This window comes from Myotis davidii, unplaced genomic scaffold, assembly GCF_000327345.1.
Source record: "Myotis davidii unplaced genomic scaffold, ASM32734v1 scaffold125, whole genome shotgun sequence".
Classification (NCBI taxonomy): Eukaryota; Metazoa; Chordata; class Mammalia; order Chiroptera; family Vespertilionidae; genus Myotis; species Myotis davidii.
Window position 1 is genome coordinate 3,726,484 of NW_006299390.1, and position 25,081 is coordinate 3,751,564.

Here is a 25,081-nt window from a genome sequence, read left to right on the forward strand (position 1 = left end):
AAAGACTGGGAATGACTGGTCACTATGACACACACTGACCACCAGGGGGCAGACGCTCAACGCAGGAGCTGCCCCCTGGAGGTCAGTGTGCTCCCCCTCCATAGAGGGAGCTCTGCTCAGCCACAAGCCAGGCTGACTGCTGCCAGCACAGCGGTGGTGGCGGGAGCCTCCCCTGCCTCCTCAGCAGCACTAAGGATGTCTGACTGCAGCTTAGGTCTGCTCCCTGCTGGCAAATGGACATTCCCCGAGGGCTGCTGGGCTGCCAGAGGGATGTCTGATTGCCATCTTAGGCCCAATCCTCCAGGGAGCGGGCCTAAGCTAGCAGGTGGTCATCCCCTGAGGGGTCCCAGACTGCGAGAGGGCACAGGCCGGGCTGAGGGACCCCTCCACCCCCCCAAAAGCACAAATTTTTGTGCACCGGGCCTCTAGTACTATATAATAATCATTGTTAGCTGGGCATCTCCAGTTGTCAGCATAACCAGAGAGCAATCTCCAAGCTCTGTAATTCTCTAGAATCATGCTGTCCAATATAGTAGCCACTAGTCACATGGCTGTTGAGCACTTGAAATGTGACTAGTCAGAACAGAGGTGTGCTATAAGTGTAAAATACACCTCTCAATTTGAAAACCTATTATGAACAGAGAATATAAACTATGTCATTAATAATTTTACATTAATTAAATGTTAACATGTAATTTAAATATATTGAGTTAAATAAAATATTATTACAATTAGTATCACCTGTTCCTTTATATTTCTTAGTGTAGCCATTAGCAAGTTGAAAATTACCTGTTGCTCACATTAATATTTCTATTGAATAGCAATATTTTAGAGTGTGCCCACTTTTCTCCACTTCCACCTTATCTCAAGCACTATTATGTCTTGCTTGTGTTACATCAATAGTCTTGTCTCGTCTACCTCCATTCCATCATTTGCTGGAGAAATTTTCCTAAAAGTTGGGGTTGTATCATGACCACGGGAGTTGGATATTGGGAGTTTGAATTCCAGTTCTGTAACTTCAAGCAGTGCAACCTTGGACGATCATTTAATATCTCTAAGTCTCAGTTAATGAGGATAAAAAAATAGAGGGAGGGGTTTTACATAAATTAAATGAGGCATTATTTGTAGAGTTTTTAGTACAGTACCTATTACTTGGTAATTGGTCCATGAAGCCTTTCATGTACTGTTTCCCACTTCCCAGCCCCATCCCTCGCCACCTTCTTCATGAACCAGTATAATTCCAACCATACTAATGCACAGAAGTAGCAGTTCTTGTGTGTCATAATCTCTGCATTCTTTGTGCCCGATCACAACTCACCTTTCTTCTTTGCTTGGGTAACTAGTTCTCATTCAGGACCAGTTCTGGGACCACCTCCTTTAGGAGCTTTCCCTTTCTTCCTCAGTCTGAGTTAGGTACCATCACAGCCAGGGTACTCCTATTATGAGGAATGAGGAGCCATGGAAAATGTGAGGGTTGTTGGAATTAGCAAGCACTTGGTCCAAATCACAACTGTGTGACTTGAGCAAATGCTTAACTTCTCTGAAGCTCAGTTATTAGTAAAATGACACAGACAGCTATCTTATCGAGTGGTTGAGAGATTTTAATGGGCTTTGGAGTATCTGGTACATAATTGAATGAAATAAATAGCTATCATTGCATTGGCACCCTATATTGCAATTGTGTGCTTGTTTCTCTGCCTTTCCTCCTGGAAGGAACTCACACTGTTCTATTTGTTTTTGTCCCACTAAAGCTCACCACAGTGCCTGTGGGCCCTCAATATAAGTTCGTTAATTTCAAGAATGAATTAATGAATGAGGAATGAATCAATAACGCCATTGGCAGCTAAGAGTGGGATGGGCATTCAGGTTTAAATTATAATAAATTTTGTTGACAATCGCAGTTAGACTGTGAGAAATTCTAGGAAAGGACAGAAAAGACCTTGGCAGGAAGCTGACAGATTTGTTCCATCAATCCTTGTTGAAGCCATTGTGCCTCCAAGTAGCAGCAACACAGTGAGTAATTCTAAATATTGATAATTCTAAATCTTTACGTTTCAACAGGGCACCAATGCCTTTAGAAGTTTTATTTTAAGTTTCTGGAGCTATAAAGCACAGTGAAGAAGAGAAAGGTCTAGAGCAGTGGTCGGCAAACTGCGGCTCACGAGCCACATGCGGCTCTTTGGCCCCTTGAGTGTGGCGACGAAGTTTCAATCACACTGTACATGCACGCCCGCACGTGGTATTTTGTGGAAGAGCCACACTCAAGAGGCCGCAGTTTGCCGACCACTGGTCTAGAGGGATTGTTAAGCCAAATGCAGAGAAAGGCTGTATCTGTTTGCTTTTTTTTTTTTTTTACTAGTATTTTAATTTCTGTTATTCCACAACATAGAAGTGATTCTCCAAACATACCAAACATCTGTTGTCTATTCACTGTTTCCTTGATGCCAGGCTGTAGGCCATCTATGTTAGAATCACCTTTTAAAAAAAATATATTGTTATTGATTTCAGAGACGAAGGGAGAGGGATAGAGAGATAGAAACATCAATGATGAGAGAGAATCATTGATCGGCTCCCTCCTGCATGCCCCCTACTGGGGATCGAACCTGCAACCCAGGCATGTGCCCTTGGCCAGAATAGAACCTGGGACCCTTCAGTCTGCAGGCTGATGCTCTATCCACTGAGCCAGGGCTAGAATCACCTTTAAACAATATACAGGTGTCTAGGCTGTACCTGAACTCTGTTTAATCCAAACTATGGGGGAAGGGAGATGTAATACATATGTTTTATACAGATATTATTTTTCTGATATAGAGTTGATTTGGGGACTGCTAATCAATACTTATAGGTAGGATTATTGCTATGGGAATTTCAACATTAGACCTTGGATTTCACATCAGCAGTGATGTTTTTAGTTTAGAGTTACTGGGGGAAAATGGCAGATAGCCATTTTGAGAGGTGAACATTCTTTCAATTTTTTTTTCCTGTCAAAGTTGATGTTTCTTTCAAGCCATTTTACAATGACTTGTAGCCAAAAAATCCTCATATATCACTAAGTGAGAATCCCACTATAATATTTGTGCTCCATCTCTGTACTTTTATCACATCACAGTCCTTGGGGAAAAAAATAATGTATAGTTTAAAAATAGAAAAACAGTAGTAAAAAGTTCATGTAATAGGTTCTCTGTGAGGAAAAATCAAATATACCAGTTCTGGATGAAAATGGTGGAAATCTGTAATAATAAAAATAACTCAGACACTAACACTTACATTGTTCTTGCTATGTGCCAAGCACTATTCTAAGTGCTTTGGACCTCAGGCCTTAATAATAGTTCTGTTCATGAAATTGTCTTATATTCATTCATTCATTCAACAGATTTTTATGGAATACAACATGCAAGGCATAAAATGGTGAACAAGAGACATGTTTGTTGCCCTTATGAAGTTACTACTATATCTCTTCTCATGTCAAGGACATTTATTAGAATCTTGCTTCACAGTAATCAGAGAAGATTTTAAAATCTTACTGATATTTGTAATGCTAGCATTGTAAATTCCCTACCAGAAATAGTTCCCTGTTTATTCTACAAAGCATAAAAATAAAAAATCAAAGGTTCGTGGCATTGTTATCTCCTGGTGTAGGAACACAGCTCAAAAGATTGGAATGAGAACAATCATTTATTTCATGCAATATACATATAGGGAATACCATTATTTGCCAATTTCTGACTCACTCTGCTTCTGCCGCTAAGATTTATGGGGTAACTGACACCTCTTCACACTTTTGTCTTCCTACTTTGATGGGTGTTCCTACTCTCTCTAAAATTAGCAAAATGCTGAACGAGCATAATGCAGTGATCTCCCAAACAAAGGGCACAGTGCTCTTTCCACAATGTTTGGCACCTGGAATGTGAAAGTCTTTGAAAATGTTCTCTCTGCATGAAATACAGCTCTCATGTGGTTTGAGGTTCAGACAGAGGAAACATCTATCTTTCTCCGTGTTAGGTATGTAGTGATGGTAGGTCGAAATGTTGCGATGCAGACCATTGTGACTGTTCCTGTAAATATGCAAAGTCAACTCTAGAATATTCATAAATCCATTTTCTACTAAAAACATGGATACATTTATTTTTGAAATCATAATCATAATAAATCCTAAGGATATATTAAGCACTTCATTTTACAGTAATAAAGCAGACACTTAAATCATTTGCAAAGTAAATGTAGTAACTCAGTATCCAAACTGGGCTTGAATTAGAATTTGTGTATAGTTCATATTAATAAGTGAATTAAATATAGTCTGATTCCATTATTTTTAGCATGGTATATTTTCTAGACGTGCAAATTTATTTAAGAACAATGCGAACAATAATTTTAAACATTTATACTAATTATATCTCAAAAGATTTATAATTTGTAAAACATCTTTTGATTTCAGAGATACCAGTTTTTAGGTCATTATATAAGTATATATTACTTAGCTTATTTTTAATATTTACAGACATCCTTGTATTGAACATATATATTATATATAATTATTGATGATACCATCTGCCATTATTAAGAACTAAGAGATTGGTTCTGTACTCTGTATTTTTTATACATTCATTTAATCTGCACAATAACTATGTTAGTTTACATCGGTATTATTATCCTCATTTTTGGCAGTTAAGGAAATTACCCACCACGGCAAGTAACTAAAGAATTGGGATTTAAATTTAAGTCTTTCTGGTTTCATGGTTCCTTAACATGGCACAGTACATTTGCTTTCCTCAAAATGTTGATATGAACTAAATAGCAATAACTATTACATCTTTCTTTACTTGAGCAATAAACCACTTTGTGCTACTTAGTTCTCAGACCGGGGATGCATTCTGTGTTCCCACAGGGTTGAATGTCGCAACTGTGAGATTGGAGAACAGTGCGGCGCTATTATGCACGGCAATGCTGTCACCTTCTGTGAGCCATATGGTCCAAGAGAATTGGTAAGTACATGTTATCTATGTACATTATTCCAAATACATCGTCTTTACTAAGCTTTTGCCAACATCTTCCTTATCATGGGGCTTTTAGTAACAGGTTATATTTTTCACCCCTATGTCACACATTATGTTTCAGATTCATTAACTTTAAAAGTGGTCAAATGACTGGCTTCCACACTAAAAAGAGGGAAAATATGGACATAATATGAGTGACATATGACATATATTACACATTTATCTATACATATTTAAATAATTTATGACTTCACAAGTTCTTGTATAAAGGTTTACTTCTAAATTTATTTTCTCCTCACAAGCCAGAAATGTTAGATGAGCAATTTGGTCACATGATTTTTAAACTGTGTTCCCTAATCAGAAAAACGTTTGATGATTTTTTAAAGTGAAAGAGTACAGTGAATAAACCAGTTTTTAAAATTTGTGGTTTATGCAGAATTGTTCAAGAGCAAATTACTTTCCTTTAATTAATAGTGATGAGACTTAGCTTGCCAAAGATCATCTCTTAGATTATATGTGAAATGACACTTGAGCATTCTCAGTTGAAAACAGTGAAACCAGGAGCCAGCAGCACGTGGCTACTGAGCCTGTTGTTCCTTGATACTTCGTTTTGGCCTGAAGAGCAGTTCATTTCACATTCTTGAAAGTGGATATAGGGCAAACATTACATTATTCTGGCCCAATTCCTTTGCATCTCCTACTCTTCTCACAACATCTCTTCTGCTTTGCTTTTCTGCGTTTGACTTGGACTTCAGTGCTTCTCCTTTTCTCTCCCCATCTTCCTTATCATGGGGCTTTCATAACAGTTTATACTTTTTACCCCTATGTCACACATTGTATTTCAAGCTCATTAACTTTAAAAGTGGTCAAATGACTGGCTTCCATACTGAAAAAGGGAGGGGGGCGCTGGAGGGGGGAGGAACCTAGCTAGGCAATTAAAAGAAGATTTAGTTATAAAAATGTGAAAGTCAATTAATTTTTATAACATGGTTCTTTTTTTATGCTGCTTGAGTACCCCTTTTATGGCAATGGATACATTTAATTTATTAAAGATACGAGCCTCAGAACATTGATAAATTGAAGAGTTTTTAGTTGAAATTAGAACACAAACAGAATTAATTGGATGTAAATTAAAATAATAGATGCTCATAATTCAAGGCTCACACGGTGGTACAGTATTCCTGCAGACAAATGTGACTGGTACTGCAGCACTTCTTGAAAGAAATAGATGTGCTAGTACATTTAAAATAATGTACCATGACTGAATTAATTTTCTCTAAACCTTAAAACAAAATTAAAATTTTATCGTAGTTAATTGAGCTTAAAATAAATGCCTATTTTAGAATGTTCTCCCATTCAGTAATATTTATGGAAATGCTTGGCAAATTCTTTTTTTCTTTCTATTGATTAATAGGAAATAAACATATCTAAGAATATAATGAACAATTTCTATAGCATAAAACTAAAGTGTCTACTCTGATCCCATGTAATTTTGATCCTGATTTTTCACTATATCCTCATTTATTTAACATTAGAGTTTATACATCCAATGGACTCGTCTTGAGTTGTGTTATATAATTAATGTGAGATAAGCCTTTCAACTGAAAAAGAAAATCTTCAAAATAATGTTCCTCATCCAAGAAAGCAAAAAAAGCATTTGCAGATCTGTATTCCCATTGTAAGTACTTTCCCTAAGATAAATTGTGTTGTGGACTCAAAGGCAATAGAATGAAGATACATTAACAAAGATAGGGATGACAGTCACATTTAACACAGTAGCAGTTTTAATTTTCAATAATTTTATGCTGTATTAGGGTCCCAGGAGCAAATATATACTTATTACCCCAGTTGTGTTTACAGAGGACAGATCAAATGAAAAGTGAGGAACTCAGGTGTTAGTTACCATGCTATTATGTTTACGCAAATTCAAAGATTTGTATGGTGCTTCAGAATTGAGTCCAATCAAAATTGTTCTACCTGAGAACAGATGGAAGTTATTAGCCTCAAACTTTTTTTAAAAAAATATGCCTTCTTAATTTTCATAAATCGAATTCTTACTGAAGTTGTGAAACAAAGAACCACAAGCAAAGACCCTTACGAGGCTAATACTTTGTCTTTTAAAATGAAAAAGAGCATTTCCATTTTGAGAATTTAGTCAAATGGCCGTTTCATTTATTTTATATATTTATTTTTTAGTCAGAGATAGTGAGAGGCAGCCTCTGTTATCACATAGGCACACGTACATTTCTGCTTTCACTGCTGCTGTGCTGTGTGGCCCTCGCCCATTTATTCAGCTCACTGAAGTCTCCATATTTCTGGTGCTGGCAGCTAACTCTATTCATTCGCTAGTCTGAAATAAAGTTAACAAGGAATGACTTACCCACTCCTTTAAGAGAAAATGTGCTTTCTCAGAGCTTAAAACAAAATTAGTTATGTTACCCTCCATTTAAAAAAGAAATTATTTATTGAATTATTCATATTTGGGAATACCTTTTAGCAACAAGGGTGAGTTTGGGCTAAAACATGATCAAACTCAATAAAAATTTGCAAGGAAGAAGAACAGAACAAACAGCCTCAGCCTGCAGTGAATTCTTCAGATTCATTTAGTCTCATACCAGTTTTCTACAGTTTGGAGTCTATTTGATCGTTTAAGATTACTAAGAGTTTATAGGGGAAAAAAGTTCTCTTCCAGACATTCATAGTTGCTGTATTATTTACCAAAAGCCCTTTGAGAGGCCCTTTAGTTTTCAGAATGTCAGATATAAAGGCTTAATTGCTCTGCAGACTAAAATTACATATTTGAACTCAAGAACAATAAGTAATTTATAATGACCGGAGGAAAATAAAGGTGAATACATTTTATAGGCAAATGCTTTAGTTATTTTTTTCTCTTCATTTTTTCTGTATTTTCTTATAGCTGAGAATTTTACTAATAAACTAAATGGGTAAATGTACAGAAATGGGAGTCAACCACTCTACCAGTCCTTAGCTTTCCTGGTGAAGAAGGGAAAAATGTAGAATCAATGACTAATCCAAGTCTAGGGTCACCCTCAGTTAGCACATGTAATCTGAAATTTGGCAGTAATTCAAGCAACCTGCTGTTTGCTAGCAGAGGTCACAGCTGTGGGACTTGATCACGCAGTTGACACAAGCATCATTTATTGTACCACCAGGGTAGGACTCTCTAGTATATTTAATGCACCGACAGTAGCAATAACCATGGTGCTTTTAACTTATATAATACCATCATTTCAAAGAACTTATATTCAGGAGTGTTTCATCACTCATCCAGGAATCTACTCAGTTACATAAAACCAGAGGGTGGTGAAGAATGTTCATTCAAATTTGGTGAAACAATTTTTAAATTTCCCTGTGCTTCACTGAACGTTAACATCAGATTATTCAAGTGGAAACTTGTGAGGGCAAATAGTTGGACATACTCTAAAAACGTTGAAAATCAAACAGATTTCTTTTAAAGGAGTCTTGATAAGGATTGCTTACAGAATACTCTACTGGGGCATTTTACTCTCATGACTGGTGAGGGGAATGGAGCAGGAATAAGAGTCCTGGGAATGGTGGCCCAGCTTTCCTTGAGCAGATAATCTGTGATAATGAGGGATTTAGATGAAATAGAGAATTTCCTCTGACACTTGACAGCAGTGATTTCTGCAGGGGTTAAAAGCAAGTAGGAGCTGGTACCTATACTGATAGCTGGACAACTTGTACAGTGCCTCCCTTGCCCTTTCCTCCTCACCCTTCCTGCTTCATTAACTTTTAATCCATGTATGTGAAGCACACGCTCAGTCATCTTTCCGAAACGTGTTGCGGAAGCAGAATCTTTTGATATTCACATCTCAGCTCCATCTGGCAGAACAAGAGGCTTGCTCACTCTTTTGTCCACTAACTCACACTGCAATTCATGTCTTGGGCATCTCTGGACCCTTCTGCAGTTGTGGACTTAATCACACGGGGTCTAACAAAGTGCAGGGATGAGGCCAGAATGTCATTGTGGCGTCTAAGAGGTCAAAGTAAGACAGCCGACTGCTTCTGCCATGGTTGAAAACACAGTTACACACTTTCTATTTTTTAGGGTCCAGCGATGGGAGGTGCCCCACACTTTTAGCTTACAGGGTCAAGAACCCAACAAGAGAGTTGTTGAAAATGAGAATCTTAATTCTCATTTCATTTGAGCTGGTATGGATCAGAGTCAGTGCTCCGAAGAATAAATAAGTAAAAAACTTTTCAATTTAATTTTTTTTTAAATTAATGCACCATTTCTTTTTCAGAAAGGGGAAAATTATGAAACTAAGGGGAAATAATAGAATTGTGTAGGAAGGATATTTCTAGGCCCATAATTTGATTACTTTTTTGGGGGGGATAACAGTTTTATTGAGAAATACTTTACATATTCTACAATTTATTCCTTTAAAGCATACAATTCACAATTTTTCATTTATTCATAAAATTATGTGAGCATTGCCACAATCAACTTTAGAACATTTCATCACCCCCAAAAGAAATACTGTACCTGTTAGCTGTTGTAATTCTGTTGACTTTTCAAAATAATCTTTTTCTCCTCATTTGGTCTTAATTTACCTCCCAGTTTTGGGTTGTTAACCTTTTTATGACATTTGCTTTGGGTCCCAGATCTGTTGATGGAGGATGGAGGGGAGGTGGTAGTGTGAGTGGAGGGGGCTGTGTTAGAGCCCACACAAGATTACGATGATCTGGTAGGTTGCCTACAAGCAGTGTTCAGCATATGGTAAGAAACACAGTTAGAGTGTCTCAGTCAGGATCTCACAGCTTTGTTTCCCACAGAGAAACAAGATAGATCTGTGTTCAGACAGTTCAGTAAAAGTAAACTAACCACTGGACAAATACAACCTCTGTTTATGGCTTCTTCCTTTCCTCTTCTTTCCCTCCCCCCTCCTCTGGGTGTCTTTCACCATTTTCTCCTCCTCTCTATCTTGTCTTATTTTGGTATATATTCCTTTTTCTAGATCACCACAGGCCTTAATACAACAACAGCCTCTGTACTCCAATTTTCCATCGGTAAGTGATTTTAGCAATTATAGCAATTTAACTTGGAAATGTTTGTTTTATTCATTGTGTACCATCAGGATTGCATTGCCAAATGCTTTTAAATTTAGAGAAGAGTAAGTCGCAACGTTGCAGTAAATAATTTAAAATATTTTTAAAGTGAAATTTTTAAAAATGTTGAAATGCTACATTCTGTTCCCACTTCTCTCCTATGACCAATGATATTTTAAATGATACATACAATCCAAAACATCCTGTTATAGCAGAATTACCTTGCTAATTATGTTTTGCTCAGATTAAGATTGAAAGCTGTTCAATTTCCTGCACTCTTACTTAATTGGTAATGAAAGAGATCATTTTTGGTGGCTGAGAGAAACAATTAGGGCTTCATGTTTGACATAAATAATCTGTTTCATTCAGATGTGGATAATTTAAAAAATGACTGTATCTGGCAATATTTTTTAAGTGTTTTTGTATTAAAACTACAAATTCCTACCTAAAGCATTCAGTAATCAAGTGTTTATAGTTTTGCTGTCTATCAGATTACTTTCCACTCTAATTTTCATAGGTGTATAGTAATAATATCTATAAGTTTCCAAAGGGAATGTTCTAGGTAAAGAAAGATACTGCCTTTTAGATGGAGGTTGGCTTTATTGGTTTTGGTGCCATCACATGGAAACCTCCTCCTGACACGAGGATCAGGTCAGCATCCTCAAATTTCTACCGTCTGCACCCTTCCATCTTTGGAGATCCACCATTAGTGAAAGGACTATTTCCTTCAATGACCTCCTAGTCCTAGTTACAAATCCATGTCCTCACCGTCAGGGACCCACTGTGTATTTAAGAACAATTGTATTCTTGATTGTATTTAAGGACAATTTTCTTCCAGTCACATAGTTGTCACTATTTTGTCAGTGTGACTCGGTTCAGCTTCCATATGTAGTATGTGTTGCTTGCCTGGCTACAGTGTGTGTTATTTCCCTCGCACATTGATAATGTCACCTATAACGACTTACAGACTATTTGGAAGTCCATGTGCAGTCAGCAGAAAAAGTATGAGTCAAAACAAAATAATGAGTCTGTTTGAATGTTTTCTTTGATCTATTATCAACAAACTTTCTATCATGAGCATGCACATGATATTTTTATAATCATAAGAAGTACAGTTTATTGTTTTAAAGTTCTGGTGCTACAAAAATGAAGTTTTAAAACTCCAGCATGACAGGCAAGTAACTCAGAGGTCCTTAACCAGGACAGATGCATTTAGACTCACTAGGCTGTGAATATAAAAAGTAAGCTGAGTAATGGTTTCCTGTTTATCTGTACTCTGAGTATTCATTCTTCCTTTTTGTTAGAGAAATGAATATTAATTTCAAATATTATCTTCTAGCAATTAAAGAACACAAGAGAAACCACTTTAAAATACATGCATCACAGTTCTACTAGTATTGTACTTTTGTTCAAGGTCAGAGAGATCCAGCACCAATTAAATTATCCATCCTTAAAGGAAAAACAAAGGTCTGTTTATTTTGTAAATAGTAAAGAATATACTGTAGAACTGGTGTAGATTCTTTATTTCCTCACTTTTCAGTAGCACTCTACCATGAACGATAGAGATGATGAAAAAGGGCCAAACAGGGGCGTTATTCAGAGAATACAGTGTTTGGTACCCAAGACTCAAAACTCAGAACAAGCACCCTGCCCATGGTATTGGAACTAGACGCAAACATGAAACTAGCAAGAGCCCTCGATTTCCCTACGAGTGCTGCAGCCCACAGGCCAGAGAGTTGTTTGTTATTTAAAGCATGGATTTGATGTTTTGGTTAGAAGTCTGATGAGAAACAGAGTCAGGGAGGAAAGAAGGAGGGAGGGAGGGAGAGAGAGTGAAAAGGATAGATAGATAGATCAAGTTTATAACTAAAAAAAATACACTTAGAAAGTATTTTTGAGTGTCAGCTTTTGAATCAAAAGTGAAATGTTAGCATGTCATTGTTTGGGATGCAACAGGAAATATTTAGTGAAAGAAATTATAACTTACTGCTGAGGGACTTCATTGGGAAATTTGCTTACTGAATTTTGAGAATAAAAATTCTTGGGAACTAAACAGATTAGGGGGGCTAAGAAACAATGTAGTAGCAGACCATGAGCTGTGTGGTGTATGGTGCTAAATAGAGGATAGTGGGCAGAACTTTGCAGCAACAGTTTTGTGTATCTCATTATGAGTGCTTGGAGTCACGTTATGGTGTTTCTGTGTATGGTATGAAGGCAAGACTGGGGCACGCACACAATTTTTAAAGATGTCATCATTGGGTGTATTCATTCTGAGCTTTCCAAGCCCCACAATAACCAAATACCAAAATAACAACCACAGTTAGGTAGCCATTGCCTTTACAGTCAGTTCAAAATTATATCGAGTGTGTTACAAAAGACACTGTACATCACTAGTTCAACATTTTATATTTACTTGTGTATTGTGGAATTCTCCAAATCTGTACTCGTAATGTGGTTAAATATTGTCTGTCACATTTAGTGTCACTCCTCGGGAAGTTCTTTTTTAAAATATTTTTTTTAAATTGATTTTCCAGGGAGAGGAAGGGAGAAGGATAGAGAGATAGAAACATCATTGATCAGCTGCCTCCTGCACACCCTGCCCCCCCCCCCCCCCCCACACACACACACTGGGGATCAAGCCTACAACCTGGACAGGTGCCCTGACTAGGAATTGAACCAGCACCCTCATGGTTCATAAGTTGACGCTCTACCACTGGAACACATTGGCTGGGCAGGAAGTCCTTTAAGATGTTCAATGTTTATTGTTTGGTGTGATAATTCAGATGTAACATAGAAATTTTCTAGGGGATTCTATCATTACTTTTGGCTTCAATGATGAATTATGTGTATATGCATATATAGCCATAATTGAATAAACTATTGCTCTGATGTTTTTATATTGCTCTTGTAAACATTTTCAATTACATAACAAACATTACCCAAGAATCTCAAGTACCTCAGAGATGTGTATACAGAAATTTCTTGAATTACTAAGGAGGATCTCAAATAAACTCCATCGTCCTAATGCAGCAATGCCCTCCCAAGATAGTCTGTATATATACGTGTGTATGTATATGTCATATATGCCTGCACACATACACACATATACACACATAAATATACAAACTGCCTGATCTAAATGAATTTTAAAGTTAAAGCATCTTAAGAATGCAGTTCTATAAACTGAAATTTATCACGTTATCAGCATCTAAATCATCTTGAAAAGTGTCTCAAAATGTTCTCAGTAGAACTTTTCATTTTTCCATTCCAGTGAAATATCTCATATCTATTTCTGTGCTGAGCTATTGATCTCTTACAATCCTCACTTGATTCATTAGATTCAACTTGTGGAATTTATGGTTGTAGCCTTGGGGGCATTTACCCATTTCCTTTAGATTTCCTTTGGGATAGGAAGAAAAAATTGGGATGATGCCCTTGTAAACCATTATCTTACAGATGCCTCCAAACTCTGTTTTGCCAGGCAGGGCACTGTGCCCAAGGGAAGGGCTAGTAGTGCTTTGTATCTGTCATCCACTTAAGAATTCACTGAATATTTGCTGTGTATCCAGCATTGATCTGAGCTAACTTGAACAATGAAAAGACAGAGAAGTGAGAAAACCAAATGTTTTCACAGTACCTGGGAGTGTGGTCGAAGGTCTGGATGAGCACAGAGCGTGAACCCCCTAGAGAACGGCCAGATGGTGATAAGCAGACATGGGCATGTGAACAGGTCCCATGGTGACAGACCCCAGCTAGGTCTTGCAGGGCACAGCAATTCAGGGAGTCTTTTTTCTTGAATTATAGATGTTGCCTAAGGATACATGGGAATTCTTAAAGTTAAGGGGGATTTTTACCACTAGTCTGCCAAGCTTGTTCCTAATATATTGTTAATGTAGTAGCAAAGGTCTCTAGGCTCATAGTCTCCGCAAGGATTGCTCTTATGGATTCGTTGGAGGAAAGTTGGGGAGGGGGCAGGCACAACACTTGGGTCCTACAAAGTCATAGGCTCTTATCTTTGGCAGCATGCTATAGACTATGTATCTACTTGTCAAGACTCATAGTTTCATTCAATATAATTAGCAGTGTTACAGAATAAAAAAAAAAGAATCTCTGAAAGCCAACAGCATGAGTCACTGGAAAGGACACAAGTTTTCCAAGTGAGGAGACAGAGTGACACATGCAAAGGTTAGGATGAGAATGTGAGTGCCCTCCTAGAGCTGAAGTTCCAGCCAGGAACAGCTATGAGCAATGTCAGGTAAAATTGTGGCTGTCTGAAGAGTTCATTTGCACCGGCTGAAGGTTTTTAAACTTATTTAATAGGCAATAGAGGCCAGAAAAATGGCCTCTTTCACTCTTGAGCAATAAAAAAATATCTACTTGTTCAATATAGCCCATTTCTTTCTTCAGATTAATAGAATTCATCAGCCAAATGGGGATGAAAGGTAAAGCATTTAAAAACATATGCCATGAAGAACAAATAGTTTGGCTTAGGAGGTAAATATGTCTTGTCCATCATGGTATTCTCAGCCCCTAGCCCAGGGACTCAAACTAAGTAGCTGATCATAAATATTTCTTGCTCAGATGACAAGTACCTATTAGAGAGACATTTATAATAGAATGTAACCCAGTGCTAAATTGGTGTGATGCAGACATTTCATGCCAACAGAAGATTTGGGGGAGGTGATCTGAGGACCTCAATCAATGGAAAACATGACCCAGAAGGAAATGAAAAATCACCAAAAAACTGCTTGTAGTGAAGCCAGTAGACAAAAATATTAACCATATGTTTACCAGCTTGTTATCATTGAACCAGCTGGAATCTATTATTTGTCCATAATATATAGACATAGTACATTTTTTCTTTGGTGTTACTTGTAAATATCCTGAAGATTTGGAATGTTGTGTTTGTGTCTATATATTTTTTATTGCATTGTTTTTAATCATCTTAAGAGAGAGGAAAGTGATTAAATCATAAATGTTTTATATTTGCAAATTGAGATACAAAATTATTCTTAGCCTGAATTCTCTTATGTACTGTACGTGCTGCAGAGTCTCTGAGATAAAGGAGTGCTACTCATTTTGTATGAGTATATTTTTTAAAATAAAAACTAGAAAATTAAAAAGGTATTCTTATTGATAAATTGAAAGATTGATTTGGAAAAGAAATCTGGCATTATTTTTCCTCAAATACATATAATGAATAAAATGCCACTTGTAAGAGGTGTTATATTGCATTCGGCATAAAGAAAGCAGGTTTTTCCCTCAAGCCTAATTCATATCCTTCTTAATTACTCGGAATTGATTCAATAGAGAGACTCCCCCTCAACTCTTTCAGAACAGCTAATTCAGAGGGAGGAGAAATTGATGTCTCCATACCTTCATATGAATTATTGCTCATTTCTTCTATAAACTTACTGAAATGCATTTCAAAATCAGACTCTCGTTATTTTCATGAGTCACGCTCCTTGGTAACTAAGACCTTGGGGAGTTTATTATGAAATAGTGAAAACCTCTTCCGGAAACATGGAAATCTCCAAGTATGAGACTAACAAAATCTTTGGTGACTTGAGTTCAAAACAAATATAAGTAAAAACAGAATTTTAGAAAATTTAATGGTAAAAGTAGTTTAATACATATGTTTTATAAGGTTAAATATATATTTTATTTGAGTGTAAGATTTTTGGATATAAGAGATCAAAATAAGTTTGCTTATGATGATTTTTAAATGTGTTTCTATTAATTTCAGAGAGATTCCTGAAGGGAGAGGGAGAAAGAGATAGAAACATCAATGATGAGGGAGAATCATTGACCGGCTGCCTCCTGCTCAGGGGATCCATCCCAAAACCCGGGCATGTGCCCTGACCTGGAATCGCACCATGACCTCAACCACTGAGGCACACCAGTTGGGCTGCTTATAATGATGCTTTTTAGATCCTCAATGATCTATATTGACACAAAACTGAAATATTTTTATGTGGAACATTTCTCTGTCATCTAAATTTAATAAATAAAGGTTTGGAAGTCATTATAATTCAGGTTATCCTGCTTCTTCGTCCTGAAGTTGACATATTCCCTTTTAATGTATATTTGTAAAAACCAGTTCACCTCACTCCAAGTTCTTAAATCCTATTTTAAGTAATAAAAGGGAATATTCTCAAGTATTATAAAATTCTGCTAAGCTTTTGTAAAAAAAAATTGTTGAGATTTTGTTTATTAGATTCTACCTATGAGTGAAATCATATGGTACTTGTCTTTCTCTGACTGGCTTATGTCACTTAGCATAATGCTCTCCAGGTCCATCCATGCTGCTACAAAGAGTAAGATTCCCTTCTCTTTTATGGCCAAGTAGTATTCCATTGTGTAAATGTACCACAGCTTTTTTATTTACTCATCAGTGGAATGATGGACATTTGGATTGCTTCCAAATATTGGGCATTGTAAATAATGAGAGAGAGAGAGAGAGAGAGAGAGAGAGAGAGAGAGGCGCACTCATGTATATGGACAACAGGGTGGTGGTTGTAAGGAAGAGGGGAACAGATTAAGGTGGAGGAGGGTATAGGAAGGATAAACGGTAATGGACAGAGACTTGAATCGGGATGATGAACACACAATACATTGTACAGATGATGTTTTGTGGAATTGTGCACCTGAAACCTGTATAATTTTGTTAACTAGTGTCACCCCAGTAAATTCAATAAAAAAGGAAAAAGATAATTGAGATTAATTACAAATTTTTTGAGTTATTAAAACTGATATCTAGTTATTGTTACATGAATAAAAATACACTTTGAAGGTAGATGCTATGTCGTTTCCCTTTTGGAATATTTAATTCATTATCACTCACCTTGATGAGGCTTAAAAGATAAATGTCAGTAATTCATAAATAAGTTGTACTAATATTTATTGAGGGCCATTTTAATAGATGGGCCATAGCAGCAAACCACAGGATGAGAAGAAGCTGATCATTGATACAGACTAAATGGCTTCTCCTCCATGAAAACTCATCCCATTGCCCAGCCTGTGTCTCTGAACCCCCGCTTCCTCTGTTTATTTTACGGTACTTTCTCACTCTGCTTTGCTTTGTACAGTGGCCATTTCTGCATATCCACTTTCAAGCTTAGATGTTTCTTTGGGGGCTAAGACGTGAAAAATATCCCTCTGTGTAAACAGGGCTGAGTTTTGCTCACAACTAGAACCAAATAAATATGAACTGAATTTAATGAAAGCCGGGGGTTAGGAAAGGGATTTAGTGATGTTCCAAGCTGGTGCTCAGTGCTATACCTGTTGTTGACTGCTGAGGCAAGGAGTGTGCTGAATGAACTCCAGGGGCGATATTAGAACTTGACCTGAGGCAGAAGTTTTCACTTTCTTATCAATCAAGGACTCCTGATCAAAGACTCCTCTATAGGAGAGATCTTTAGAATATGCCATGTATATCACAATGTCCCTGCATCCATTGTGTGGAAAAGAAAAGCCTATGGCACTGCCCAGCCTTCCAGGAGTTTATTATCCAACTAGAGGCCCGGTGCATGAAAATTCACGCACTGGACGGGGGGAATCCTCAGCCGGCCTGCCCCCTCTCACAGTCCACAAGCCCTCAGGCGGGAGGCGACCCGACCCGGTGATCAGGGGAAGGCGGTGCCCCCATCACACCTCTGCTGCTGCCACTGTAGGCAGTGCAAGCCTCAGCCAGCCCTGGTTACCTGAGCCTTGGGCACCTGGGGGACTGAGGGCGGGTCCAGCTGCACTGTGCACCTGCCAACCCCCACCCCCTCAGCTGGGCTGAAAAGACTGGGGGACTCCGGAGTGCTGAGGGGACTGGGTGCTGCCATCTTGTGGCTATGGGCAGCGCATTCTTTGTGAGGGTGTGGCAGTCAATTTGCCTATTCCCTCTTTATTAGATAGGATAGGTGGGGGGAAAGTTCACATCTGAAAAACACATACACACAAAACAAAGAATGCTAATTAAGGTGTGCAGATAGCAGATAGGGAGAGCACAGCCTGTTGGAAAGTCCAGGAAAAAAGCAAGTCCAGGGGCAGGACTTTGTCGTTTGGGAGGGTGACTGACGAGCAGGCCTGGTACTGCCCAGAGGGTCAGCATCACAGCAGAGAGTAGACAAGGCAGGGGCCACCCCAGACCTTGAGACCAAGGTCAGAGCCAGAACACCAGCAAGAGTAGTACGGCTGTCTTCAGCTTGCTGGGGATGGCACGCAACGCTGGCTGCCTAAGGTGGGAATGGGTCCTCTAGGAAGTGGGCCAAGCATGAACAAACACCGAGGTTAGGTGATATGGCCTTGGCTCTGGCTAAAGCAGGGCTGCTTGGCAGGGAACCTGGCAAAGCCTACACATTCTGCATTTTTCTTCCCGTGTTTCTCCCAGCTGAGGCTCTCTAGAAAGTTCTACGCTGTGGGCTTGGGAGGAGGCTTGCACAGGGTTGGGCACCTAAAAGTGGCTGGAAATGCATGGCAATCCATAACTTGAAAGAGAATTGGTCCCGTTCTCTCTTGTGATGGGAGTGGCAATGAAGAGGAAGGAATACAAATATTTTGGAAGTGAGGAAGCGGGGACAGGACTGGAAGGGAGAAAGGTACAAAAGGGGAGGGGGACAGCTGTTCCTTTCATATCCTGTGGTCATTGTCCATCTGCCATAAACTGGAAGAAGTCACCTAATGAGGTTTGGGGATTTCAGCCAAGGAAGTGACTAAAGGGCAAAATATTAAGTACAATAAATCACATACTGTCCCATTTATTCAGAAAGAGAGGTTTGCACATCTAATAGCCTATTTACTAATAAAGTAAGTCAAAACAGAAATTATTACGAGTAGCCTCATTTTAAACATAAACAAATATAAAACAGAAGGTGAAGAGGTATTACTTTTAAAACCCAGCTCTTTTTCTACATTTTATAAAAGAGGTCTTTCAAGTTTAGAGGGAGCATGTTTTTAGTGTAAGTAGAGAATATTTTGGAGGATTTTTACTGTTCTTCTTTATTTGACATCTCTTAATCCTTAATATCAGTTTTTAGTAAATGCTTAAAATGGAAATTTTACTTCCATATAGTAGTCCTTCTTGCAACACTGTCCTTGAAATACGTTTCTGCAGTTACAAGTATGCTAAATTCCCCCCAAGGGGACTTTTCGGTGAGCAAAACAGTGGTAAACTCTAGGTTTCTATATTCAAATAATTGAATGATTGATCTCTTGAGACAAAGATACTGGCTGGACACGTTGATTTCTCTAAACCAACAATTTTCATTAATAAAGTAATGGTTCATCTCAATTTCAGCCATTGTATTTTACCAAAATTGAATTCACTCGCTCCTGACAGATCCAAGAGCGATTTGAGGATTTCCTCTTGTGCAGAGTGGAACTGTTCTTAATTAAAGTCATATCTGTGGGCGCCTTTCAGTCACAATTCCCATCTCTGTCATCTGGGACTGAGAGGCCCCGGATGCTTCCTGCCCAGGCTGCCACAAAGCATTATCTGATACAGGAACCATTTATTCCTTCCCCGCCTCGCAAGGCAGGAGCTGCTGTCTCTGTGCAGGTGCAGGCCAGGCAGTTCGAGCTTGTATTTTATGAGATCCTGAAGCAGCTCATGGCAGGATGTGTATGTACATCAGACATGGGGACAACAACTAACACAGTGGTTCTCAACCTTCCTAATGCTGCGACCCTTTAATACAGTTCCTCATGTTGTGGTGACCCCCAATTTCATGGTTACAATTTGAACATAAAGCATAGTGATTAATCACAAAAGCAATATGTAATTACATATGTGTTTTCCGATGGTCTTAGGCGACCCCTGTGAAAGGGTCGTTCGACCCCCAAAGGGGTCGCGGCCCACAGGTTGAGAACCGCTGAACAGAATGCCTAGGAGGGGCTTGGAGACTTGGCCAAGAGCAGCATTCCCTGTTCAGCCATTCTTCATGCATGTACTTCAGCAGTGCTCTGAGAGGTGGTAAATAGCCCACATGGGGCCAACTTCTCATCTTTCTAGGTAGATTTCCCCCCCCCACCCCCTCCCCAACACACACACTGCATTTTCCTTGAACTCTACAGTCCAAATTACTCCAGGGATAACTGATGTACAGGAAGGTAGTAAGTGACAAAATCCATTTGCTTCAAAGAGTATCAGGCAAGAAGCTTGCTCACTACCAGAGTACACACTTGATTACGTTTTTAAAAAATGTACTAAATAATGGAACAAATTTACATATATATGTATACATATACACCCACACGTGTGTGTGTCCATGTGTGTATGCCACATTACAAAATATTATGCACAGACACATAAATTCTTAGAAAGTTTAGGTTTTGTACTAGGAGAGGAATAAAACAGACATGAAAACTAAGAAACATGTTAAACCAGTTATCCTGGAAATTAGATTATTATATGCTTAAACTTAGGTACAGTTCATCAGGTAGTACTTCTGTACTTGCCAGATTATCAAGATGTTGCTCTACTTACAGTAGATGACTTTGATGCCATGGGCTAATGCCCTTAGGATTTTTCTGGCAAACTCAGTAGCAAAGGAAATTAAAATCTAAGTATAATTTAATCATTGTTCTACATCATTGTTGTTACTGGAAAATAAACATGCACAGCTGCCACCAATGCAATAGTTGAACAAAAGTCTGTAAAACTATAAAAAACATTGATAACCTGTATGATAATTGTCCATGACCTGCTTGCGGCAGATTCTGAAGAAGAATGAATTGCAAAGTGGCAAATCATCTTTGTGTTTCTTGATGCTTTTGAGTACAATCTATCTTAACCAAAAAAAGGATAATTTGCCAGAACTGCTTATTATACCAGTGTCTTCAAGTTGCTCATCATCTTTTGCAGGACATAGAACGGGGAAGTCTCTTTCTTGAGTGCCCTATCCTAATATCCCCAGGGAGTGTGTCTAGATTTTTCGAAGCTTCTCCAGCAGTTGCCCGTTTATTCCTTGTTCTTTCCATTCGCTACCATCTTGGGTTAGTGGCTCTGTGATCCATTCATCTACCTTGGAAAGATGAAAAGATGTGTTGATCCTGTTAAGATTTGCACAGGTCACAGCAGGGAGTTCTAAGTAGCCGGATTCCACCCGTTTCATAACTTTATCATCTTTCTATATCAAATGCTGTTGTTTCCATGCAGCTCCTGGAGCCCGGCCTGTCCCTGAGGTCTGAATTTTGAGTAATGGCAGCAGCAGCCCTTGAGCTGCCAGAATCCTCAGCAGGGGTCTGTCCAGACACTCCTCGAGCCTTCAGTATTTATGGGCACAGCTCCACAATCTAGAGGCATGATTTCAGATTGTACTTTTCTCCATCTATAAATCTGCACACTCAGCTCTCTCCTCCTCCCGTGGCCCTGTGGAACATTTAAAAAGGCAGCTAGTTTTTCAGGCAGGGCTTTAAGGAAAGAGGCTGCTACCGGCAACCACTGCGGAACCCCCAGGAGGACAGTTGAGTCTTCTATTGTTTCTGTTCTGATTTACTTTGAAAAGACCTGGGCTTGGTGGAGAAGGGCATAACCAAATAAAAATAAAACTACCCAGGTCTTGAGAGACTAAAACCGTAGATTTATCCTTCTACTACAAAAGTAAAAAGAAATAGAGAGGGCTGCTGGAGATATCGGCTCACGAATTCCTAATCTGCAATTTCATATTACAAAAAAACTCAGAAAAACAACAAACCTGTTTGTTTGTTTTTCATTTATATGATAGCAAAGCCACACATGACCTGAATTCATTTGGCAGCAATAATGGGCTGTAAATTATTTAAGGCTATTCATAATCTTTATTTTTGATTTACTACTTACGTGAATCTTTATGTACTTCATTGCAGAAATATTGTTATATATGGGATGTGTACCTCATCACCTTTCTGAAATCTTTAATTAAGTAAATGATTTGGATCCTGAAGTTTATCTGACCTCAAATGATTATGGGCCTGTTTGGCTATTATTCTGAGGAAGGGAGTAAGTCTTGAATTCTTAATAGAAGAAATTACTGATATTTCTATTTTTGAAATAGCCTTGTTTTTACATCAAATCAAACTATTCTTTAAGTTGTTTGTTCTTACGGCAACTATCCAAGAGGGATGGGATAAAAGGAAGACATTTAATTCATGAATTTTAGAAACGTCTTGCCTAGCAGGTATTTGTAAGCTCCATACATGTATATTATGGTTAATGGGCTATTATACAGTGAACAGGTTTACAGTGCGCTTATTATGGGCTTCATTGATTGACACATAATTGCTGCTTTTCACATGTTTGTGTATTTGGGCATTATAAACTTCAACGGCTCTTGCAGAGTCTCCCAACTGGCCCTGCCCAGAAGCACGCCAGTTAGCAAGTCCCAGAAATTACAGGTTCCCTCTGACTTTTGTTGAGTCCCTGAGGTTCATGAGGTTCAACGTTGTTCTCATTCAGGTTCATCTCCATCAGAGCCCAACGATGAATGGCGTGTTTCTAGTGTAAGCAAACAATTACGTAAAAGTCATTTCATCAATGTTAATTCAGTTGTAATGTGCTCATTTCTTTTTAAGAATATTTTAATTGAGCCAACTCAGCCTTAAGTAATAGAGAAGAAATTTATAACTTCTTATTCTCTTTTCAGTGTTGTCCTGTATTAAAATATATGTATCACTTGAGTGTGCCAAGCTAAGCAAATTGGAAAATGAACTACGTAGTCTGGACTCTATGCTTCAGGACCTGTGATTTAAGACACTTGTGAAATGCAGGAACGCACACACAGTACATGCTTTGGACAGGGCTCTTTTTTATTTTTTATTTAGTATTTTGTTACTCCTTACCTGAGGATATTTTTTCCATTGATTTTTAGAGAGAATGTAAAGGAGGGAGGGAGAGAGAGAAAGAGAGAGAAACATTTGATGTGATGTTGATTGATTACCTCCCACGTGCACTCCAACCAGGCCAGGGATTGAACCTGCAACCCAGGTATGTGCCCTTGACCAGGAAGCAAAACCACGACCCTTTGGTGTATGGGTCAGCACTGAAACCACTGAGCAACACAGTCAGGGCCATGTGTTTACATTTGATAAACTTATTGTCATTTCCTAACTTCTTTCATATCCTCCTGCAAGTTCCTTCACCTTTCTCTTCCAAATACCAATCTCTCCTATCACCTTCCCTTTTTTTAATACTCTGTTGCTTTTGCCTCTCTCAGTAGTCATATAGAGCCATCATGGAGATTACAATATGCTACTGCAGCCAGCGTTCTGATTCCCACTAAATAATAGTCACATAATGGAAAATTATGCTTTTTTCAATGTATATATTTTACGCCATGTATTTTTTTTTACATTCAGAATCTTTCTATATGTCTATGACTCATTTGGAAGTCAAACCATACAGTTCTTTCTCTGCCAGTTGACCTCACCTCATAATCTTGGCTAAGTGCGTTCTGTATGATCTGTCAGTTCTGAATCCCATTTGGCCCTGAGTAAATTTAAAATATAAATATATATTGATTTCAGAGAGGAAAGGAGAGGGAGAGAGAGATAGAAGCATCAATGATGAGAGATAATCATTGATCGGCTGTCTCCTACTGATCCCTACTGGGGATCGAGCCTGCAACCCTTGACTGGAATCAAACCCAGGACCCTTCAGTCCACAGGCCGACATTCTATCCACTGAGCCAAACCAGCAGGGCCTGAGTAAATTTCTTAACCTCTCTTTGCCACAGTTTCTTTCCTTACTTGTAAATTGGGCATGCACATAGACCTCTTCTTAGCAACCATAATTGTTCTCTTGAGTTACTGGGATTTTTTTCTTTATGGGTGCTATTAAAACTCTAAGTGACCAGATTTTCTATTTTCTTTTTTTGGATGCTAGGAACTGCAAAATCAAATTTTCAGCCCCACTCTACCAATTATACAAACCTTTTCAATTGTATGTCCTTACACCAATATGTCTTGTCATCCTCTCAGAACACCTCCTTTTTCTTACCAAGTAGACTCCTCTCTTCCCCACTAACACATTTACCAGTGATGCTAACAAACAAACAGATAACTCATTCAGGTCTCAGTGTTCATTTCCTTATTGAATTTCTAGAATTTCCACTCAATTTTATATTTAGCCCATGAATAAATATGGTCAGAAATTTGTTCACTTTTCTAGGGTAAATGAATTTATGAAATGAGACAAAAAATATTGAATCATAGCTGAAATCTCTTAAATAGCATGGGCTAAAAACTGTTTTCTAGGCATTTATCATGCGTTAACTTCTTGATTTTCACAACAGTTCTATAAAGACAGTGCTATTGGTATTCACTTTTTACAGATGTGTAAATTGGGCACAGACAAACTAAGTGACTTGCCCCAGATCACACAACTGAGAAGTGTCAAAGCCCAGATCGCAACCTGGCAGCCTGCCTCCATTGTTCATTCTCTTAAGTCCTTACATAGGTCCTCTCTGGAACATAGCTTACTTAGAGGAAATTTTACTCTGAAAAGTGAAGTAAAAATACTAAATAGAATTATCAGTAATGCTAACAATCCTTGAATCTATTATCATGTAGCCTTCCCTCATATGAGAAAAATTAAGGAAGATCTAGGATATATGATACATTATAAGATGCACCTACCATCAAATATTTTTTTATTAATTCATAATGTTATGGTTTTTCTATAAGGTTACAATTTTATTAGGTTTCTTCCTAAGCATAAAAGTGCATATTTTCCCCCCTAAGAGCAGTGTGTTAATCTAATTAAATATTCAAACAAACGAAATAAGTCAATTTAAAGAGACAAGATAATGTCTTCTGATCCAGAAGATATTACATTTGAGAAACTTCTTTTAATGTAGTAGAAATGATGCCTGATGGAGAGGTCAGAACTTGTGCCTTGGGGATGATATTCTGTGTGGATTATGACTACTTTGAATTACTTTGCAAATTGCTTATTTTCAATTTTGCTGGGCCCTTCTAATAAGACTTTACTAGTAAATTGAATAATTCATCTGGCTATCATTATTCCTCAA

General features: G+C 38.2%; 1 protein-coding gene across 1 annotated transcript in view; it reads left to right on the forward strand.

Annotated features, from left to right (window-relative positions):
- RELN (reelin) overlaps nt 1-25,081 on the forward strand; it is a gene marked incomplete at its 5' end in the record, with an annotated part of 426,427 nt that overhangs the window by 201,776 nt on the left and 199,570 nt on the right. The window contains 2 exons of the mRNA XM_015571214.1: nt 4,886-4,982; nt 9,995-10,046. Of these exons, the coding sequence (XP_015426700.1) occupies nt 4,886-4,982; nt 9,995-10,046 (149 nt within the window). The remainder of the gene's footprint in view (nt 1-4,885; nt 4,983-9,994; nt 10,047-25,081) is intronic.